General features: G+C 39.3%; 1 protein-coding gene across 1 annotated transcript in view; it reads right to left on the reverse strand.

Annotated features, from left to right (window-relative positions):
• Positions 1-5,669, reverse strand: part of dph1 (diphthamide biosynthesis 1) — an 85,530-nt gene extending 79,861 nt beyond the window's left edge. The window contains exon 1 of the mRNA XM_080459422.1: positions 5,611-5,669. Coding sequence (XP_080315548.1) covers positions 5,611-5,662 — 52 coding nt within the window. The 5' untranslated portion in view covers positions 5,663-5,669. The remainder of the gene's footprint in view (positions 1-5,610) is intronic.
• Positions 5,670-6,000: the final 331 nt, after the last annotated feature.

Raw genomic sequence — 6,000 nt, forward strand, 5'->3', positions numbered from 1 at the left:
AGAGAATGAAGAAGTGGTTCACGTTTATTAGAGACAAAAAACACCAGTGCTGTGAAGAGGTGAATAACTAACCAAGAATCAAGCAGCTTTGGCTTGATGGTAATCTCAAAATATTTTGCTTTGGTGTTGCACGGGTGTCTTTCTCTGCATTTCTATTAATAGGGATTTGTAGGGTGCAGCTGTAGTCACACTGGAAGACGCAAAGAGATCACCATCCCAAATAGCTGGCAGTGTCACAAGATTGTCTTAGAAAGATTGAGACGACTACACAAACTTAGATGACGGGTTCAACATCATGATTCTTATGGACCGCCTTACAGTCCTCCTCTCTCCTGTCTGGCTATTGAATGTCAGTAAATATAACTTTAAAACCGTAAACTTGCTTCCAGCATTAACATAAACACAATTTTTGTTGCTGCTGCTACAGCGCCTATTTTTTCTGGTTATGTGGGGAGAGTGATGGATATTCTTACTAGTCAACTTCCACTGCTGTAATTTAACATTTTTCAATACACCCTTCACAGTAAATGTGTTAAGACTTTACATGGCAGAACCCCCTGCACAGTCCACCTCCAAGGAACTAAAGGTCGCTCATCCAGCTGCTTCAAAGTACCTAATGATGATCAGTCCATTTGAATTAGGTGTTTTGGAGCACAGAGATAGTAAAATGATCAAATGCAATTTCACTCTCAAGGTCATGAATGACAAACGCTGATCTGATAAAAGCACGGCAAAGAAACTCTTAAAACTCACTTAATTTCCCCTAACAATGTATTAAACTGTTGCTTCATCTACTTCTGATTTTTGAAGTTTGCAAACCGATTGATGATGATGTCGCAACAAACTGCATCACTTGGACTCAAATCAATGATTAGATGTTGACTTTAATAAAGAATACAGACAAAATTATGTTATTTTCTCTGATTAGTCTGTAAAAATGTAAATGTGAAACCTGTTCTACAACCAAAAAGATTGCAGTCGTTAAAATTTATGAAGCAGCTTTCTGGATAAATCTTTGCCAGCAGAAAGTAATGATGGTGTTTATCTTTTGGCAGTGGAAATGAGGAAAAGTTAACTTTGCTATTTTAACAGCACCAATTAATTTACATATTTAAATCATGGACTACAATTTATATATATATATATATATATATAATTTTATTTTTAATTTTTTTATAAATGTGACTTTAAAGAATAGAGGAAAATGTATTTGCGAGGAAAACAACAACTCAGAGAAACATCAGAGATGTGAACCACAAGTGAAAAGCTGATGAATGTATCAGTATTTACGGCATCACTGAGCCTGACAGCGGGACGGTTATTACCATATGTGGCAATGTACACCACAGCTGCTTCAGACACTGTAATTATACTGAATTAATTTACGCATTATGCAGTGTGTAATTCTGGATTTAAAGTGAATGTTTTTTTTTTTAACATTCTCTACATAAATATGTTGGGATTTATATTTGGTCATTAGCATTAAACTACTGTAAGTAATGGATTACTGAAAGTAATAAATCACTGGAAGTAATTTATGAAAATTTTTAATTATTAATGGAAGTAAACTGTCATTTACTCATCAACAATTTCTAAAGTAATTGAATAATGTTGTTTTGATATTATTTTTTCTTTTATTGTATTTTTTCTGGTTTTTATGCCTGTGTTGTGTAGCTCGAAATAAATTTGGAAATGGAAATGAAAAAAAATTATCACTTAAAGTTAATTATTAACAAAATATTTATTAATTAAAAAATATTAAAGTGAATAAATTCCTTATTTACTTATTAAAAATAAAAGGGGCACCACCAGATAATCTGGAATTAGCTATTTGCCAAACTATCAATGTCATTTAAAAAGGATGTATTTAAGTTAGTTAATATTTCTGTGCAAAATATAACAACACTTAAATAAAAGGGAAGGTGTGAGATCTGAGCACAGACTGTTACAAACCAGTGAATGTCAACAATAAACACACAAGAATCACCAGGAATCGTTCAATTCAGCTATTAGGCGTTCATTAACAAAAATGTATTAACTCACAAATAAATAATAAACACATCTACGTAGCAAAGGTCATCTAACAAAGATCTAATCTACCAAACAGCAAACGCTATGTACAGAGTGTGTGTGTGTGTGTGTGTGTGTGTGTGTGTGTGTGTGTGTGTGTGTGTGTGTGTGTGTGTGTGTGTGTGTGTGTGTGTGTGTGTGTGTGTGTGTGTGTGTGTGTGTAATGACCTCAAATGTCCACCAGGGGGAAGCAGACGTCGGAGGGTCAGTGTAATTATCGTGATCACTGCGAGAGTCCACCAGGCGATGCACTGACTCAGTGTGACCACCGGGCGGCGGTACACCGAGAGACTGCAATGACCCACGCGGTCACTGGAGGCATTTAACATGCTCTTTCTGGGATAGCGTGACGTCACTAGGCCTCTTGTGCAGCAGCTCGTTAAGCCTGCAGAGAGCCTGGATTCTCGGAGCTGAGAAATCCGAACTACACATGGTCCGAGAGAGTGAAAGAAAGAAAGACGGGGAACAGCTGTTGTGTTGCTGTGAAAACGGAAAGACGCTTTCCGAGTTTGCCGATGGATACCACTGTACCATCGGCAAAATGTAGCAGTCACTGAGCGGTGACGCGGTCCACGTTAGTGAAAATATAAGAAACGAGGAGAGTTCTGGCGAGAAGGTGCGGTTCTGATTCCGCAGTTCCTTCACACAGAGATCAGAGTGGCTTTTGGAGCCAACCCAGATCTTCGGCGTCTAAGGTGAAGGAGCGTAGTTTCGTGCTCGCAATGGTGTGCAGCTTTATCAGTGACACAGTATCAAACACATTGCATATTAGCTTTCAGGATAATTTAGCTGCACTGCCCAGACAAAAGCCTCTGACTTGGTTGGACGAGGGTGATCAGCACCGGCTGGTGCGGTGTCGGGGGGCTTGTGTTGAAGCCCGCGGTAACTCCTGTGTTACCGGGTCTGGATTCGGCGTCCCAAACTCCAGAACTTTGGAACTTGTGGTCCGGCTAAAGAAAGGCTGTGCGTTGTTGGGGGCAGCAGGAGGGACGCTCGCTGCATCCCGAGGATCCAGAAAAAAGAAAAGGAAAAACAGAAAAAGTAGTCCAAACTGTGTTCTGTTCGTCCAGCGGGCTGAACCTTGGTTTGGTTCTGTGGGCCAACTTTGTGCTTTCTTTTTTCCCTCCGATGCAGCAGAGACGTGTGTGTGTCTCTTAGCTCCTGGTTGAGAAAAGGCTCCGGGCCCGAGCAGTTAGCCCGGTTCTGGTCCACATGTGCTAACACATGGCTCTTTGTCCCTCATTGCGGAGTTGACCCGCTGTATCAACGTTGGTCCGTCTTGGAGTGAAGGGGGGGTTCGAAACATCGGGTTTTGTACCTGAGGCCAGTCTTCAGGCACCCCGTGGCGTCTGGCTGCGTCTTGACCAATCTCTTTCAACCATGAGGTCAACAGGTTTTCCTTTGTCTTAAGAAAAACGTGCCCCCACCCCGCCCCCCTTTTGTCAGGAGAGAGTGAACAATGGAGGTTTAGGCCGAACAAATATGCTACACCTAAATAAACCGAGTCTCTGTGGGCTGACAATAAAGTATTTGCATCACTCTCATAAGTGCGCTAAAACAACAAGAAAGCAAAGCAATGAGTGTAATCTTACAATAAAGGGAAAACAGCAATGTTGTAAACGAATATCTGTTAAAATGATGAACTGGTGTGCAGTTAAGCACAAATATACCCAGGTGGGTTCCAATTAAATAGCAATTTATTTAAGAATTAAGGGAATTTTTAAAAAAAAAACATCTAAAACAGAAGAACAGTATATTTGAGTTCTGGGCTGTCTATCTTAGCACAGTACAAATCAATACTTTTTTTTCCTTTCATTTTTCAAACTGGACAGTACGAGAGACTTCCCCACGGGGAACTATCCCCTTAAAGGGTTTCCCTAAACCAAAAAATGCTTGTGTATTTTTTATGGTCTGTCCTCATACCATAAAAACATACTCTAGCAGAAGAAGGATTTCATGTTGCTTATTGTGACCTGAAGGTCACTGTTTAGCGACCTAAAAGTTTAAAACCTCAAAAACATTTAGATGCATCTGGAGGTGGGTGCCATCTTTTGCGTCAAACTGCATTCCTGTAACTTTTGCATTGTTCATTGTGGTGTATTGTAAAAAACAGCCTTCAACATTTGGACAAGCTGTTATATACGAACGTAGAAATATGGAACAAAAAGATGTGTTTGTGTTATTGAATCGTAGAAATGTGAGATGTTGAGTTTACAGGGTTTTTATTTTCTCAGTCAGGATCGTTTTCCCACTGTTTTTTATAACATCGTAGGAACACGCTCATTCAACTAGTCATAATGCACTTGCAATTGCCACCTGAACACCTCCTTCAACAAACCAAATGTAACTCTGAACTCTGGGTTGAGAGTAGTTCAGAACATGAAAATAAAACCTATCAGGTCGATTACATGTTTAATACCTCTTGTAGAAATTAGGCTTTTTTTTTTATTTACTTTTGTATTGACATTCAGCCACAAATGTCACAGGATACCTGCGTAAATGTCCTTTTTTTTTGTAAATCTAGAACAAACAGAACACAAATAACGAAAAACATAAGAACATTAATACAGGGAGTGAGATGTGGTTAATTCTACACACACCATGTGTCATGTGAGGTTAGCAGAGTCAACATGTGGTCTGTGTGGTTTTATGTAGTCCATCCATTTGTTCCAATGTGTAACAAATGGGTCTCTCTATATGCTTTAGTTCTCTACATCCTTCAAATATATATTGTGATGTCCGTCCACATATGCAAAGCTGAACTCTCTGGTGAAAGCCATTTTTTTCCTGCCACCAACAGAATATTAAAAAGATAACACATCTTTGGCCATCTTTCAGACATGAGTCCAAAATAATGAATGTTACTTTCCAGAAGCAGGTGACTTCCAGATATGTATTTACAATTATCTTGTATTTAAAAATGTGCATTCAACCTTAAATTCACATAGGAAGAGCAGTGAGATATTGGGGGTAATGGGAGCTCAGGAAGCCACAGTGGAGAAACTGTCAGCGGTGGGAATCGAACCGTCGTCTGAACACAAAGCTGTTGCGTAAGCTCTCGGTCAGCATTGGCTTTTCTTTTCTGAAAGTTTAAGCTATTTATCGGGCGAGTGATTTTAGGTACTAACTTCTGTAGTTCATTTTAGGACTAGCTTTAACTACTTTTGTTTGAGATTGAGTACAGATTATCATTAGAAAAATCCAATGCATAAGGGACACGGTTCTCCAAAACTATCGCGTATAGAGTTTAAATGACACTCTGCAAAACCTGTCTGTTGAAATCGACAAGCACACTAAACACACACACACACTATGCCCCTTGGTGGAATGGAAGATTTGTCATGTTTATTCACCAGTTTATTCACCAGAATGAAGATAACTGTGAATCTTATAAACACGTTGCTTGGCTTTGTCGGGTAACGGGAAGCGATTAACGACACCTCGCCAACAAAAGACAAATGAAACCTTTTTAAAATACATCGAGAATTTGTAGCGACACGTCAAAATCAAAATACGTCGATATAAGAAGTCAATATTTACCTGTGGGCTTTTTGGAAGGTACGATCTGCACGTCGGTCTGGGGCGCCGCCATGTTGAAAGTAAGGGAAAACCAATCGATTGTTGAGTGTAGGCGAGAGAAGTCGAGCACCGATGTAACCGATGTGACGGAACGGGACAGGAGGGGCAGACAGAAGGAGGGTATTAATGAGGGGGCATCTTCTGTTCAGAGGCAATAAAGTAAAAGGAAAACCGTGTAAAAAGAAAAACGAATAAAATCGAAACAAAACAAAACTGTAAAATGACATTTTAAAATAAAGCAGTTTGACATATTGGCATTGCACTGATCCCCGGAGATAAAAACAAACAAACATCAGAAGCAAGTTAGGTTTTTTTATGACAATATTTAATAGATGCTAATATAAACATAAA

The sequence above is a fragment of the Lipophrys pholis genome (genome assembly GCF_963383615.2).
Source record: "Lipophrys pholis genome assembly, chromosome: 3".
In the NCBI taxonomy this organism is placed as follows: domain Eukaryota; kingdom Metazoa; phylum Chordata; class Actinopteri; order Blenniiformes; family Blenniidae; genus Lipophrys; species Lipophrys pholis.